A 1428-nucleotide genomic window follows, 5' to 3' on the forward strand; every position below is an offset into this window, starting at 1 on the left:
TTTTTTTTACCGGCGGCGCGGGGCGAACAAGTGGCAAGTAGTATCTTGGTTAGCTGTTTGTGTCGGCCAACTAGGTCAAGACGTAAAGAAACGGAAGAATAAATAATGCGTATACTTGGGGTTTTTGTGTTACCTCGAACAGACAGCCACCGGGAGAGCAGCAGTGGGCGAGCAGAAGGAAGGGCTGTACAGTACAAGGCTGCGGATGAGGGGCGCACATTACGGCTCGCAGTACGGTGCAGACCGTCGTCGCGCGTCTTTTTTTTCTCTCTTTTTCCCCAAAACTCCCGCGCAGCCATCCAGCAGCAGCGCGGACGCATGCACAGAGAGAGGATAGAAAAGAAATGAGGGTCCACCACCGGGAGGGGGAGGTGGCGCGTCAAGGTGGCGGCGGTGACGAGAGTTTCATAACGCACACGGTGGCGTGCGTGCGTGCGTGCCGCGGGTGGCACTCTCGTGTTTGCGTGAGATAGAGAGAGAGAGCGCGCGGGGCATTCAAATTGAATGGCACACGCGCAAGTAAACACACATACACACACACTCGCACTTGCTGTCGCCGTCGCGTGTACTTGCCCTTGACTCTACACACCCGCACCCAACCCACCCACCCACACAAGCGATTCTCTCTCTTTTATATTTTTTATGCTTGTGGACACACACTGCCTTTAAAAGGCCGTACGCAGCGCAAAACACACAGAGTGCGCAGCAGCAGCAGCGTCCGCACGGGGTATGGCCAACCGCGACAGCGAGCGAGTCCCCGTGGGAAGCAGAGAGAGAGGGAGGGGTGTGGGAGGGACCGTGGGGAACGGGAGAGGAGTTGTTTCTTACACTGACATCTCAAGTGCTCAACTGGCAAAGCATTTTGGAGAAGAGGGTTCTTGAACACCGTGTAGTGTTCAACACTTGCAAGTGCACGACGGTTCGGTTGAACACTTCGAATGTCAAATGTCAGCGATTACTAATTAGGCTGCCAACCAATGGCCGCGGGGAGTGTACTGTTATTATCGAGTATACTAGATCCGGTGGCCGGGTTGCCTACACGCTCGTGCCGTAAGGCACCATTGTCAGGGGTGATCGGCAAATCCACCCCGCTCTTACGCTAGTATGCGCTAGCGCGCTACTGTTCCGAGGATCTTGCGAGCAGTCCGAGCAGTCCCCCATGCGGCGGGCGGTCACTGCTCGACGCCAGTCATCACCATAACTGACCACTCCCTATTCAGCCAAACTGATCCGTATTAACATGGCGCATAAATGCGATTAAACGTCTTTCGGCGGGGAGCGCCACCATAGACCGGCGGTGACGCGATGCATATACGGTGAAAGCCAACGGCAATAAGTCCCTCAAATAACCGACATGCCAGCCTCTGCCGCGCTCTGCGTGTTATTATCGCGCGATCGGGAAACGGCGGTCGGTGGGGCGCCGGCGGT

At 56.0% G+C, this 1428-nt stretch overlaps 1 protein-coding gene across 1 annotated transcript in view; it reads left to right on the forward strand.

The window, feature by feature from the left end:
• The window catches only part of LOC127749500 (uncharacterized), a 3127-nt gene extending 3021 nt beyond the window's left edge, over positions 1 to 106 (forward strand). Inside the window, exon 3 of the mRNA XM_052267847.1 lies at positions 75 to 106. Coding sequence (XP_052123807.1) covers positions 75 to 106 — 32 coding nt within the window. The remainder of the gene's footprint in view (positions 1 to 74) is intronic.
• Positions 107 to 1428: the final 1322 nt, after the last annotated feature.

Source organism: Frankliniella occidentalis, unplaced genomic scaffold (assembly GCF_000697945.3).
Source record: "Frankliniella occidentalis isolate FOCC.00 unplaced genomic scaffold, Focc_3.1 Scaffold60, whole genome shotgun sequence".
NCBI classification, from domain to species: Eukaryota; Metazoa; Arthropoda; class Insecta; order Thysanoptera; family Thripidae; genus Frankliniella; species Frankliniella occidentalis.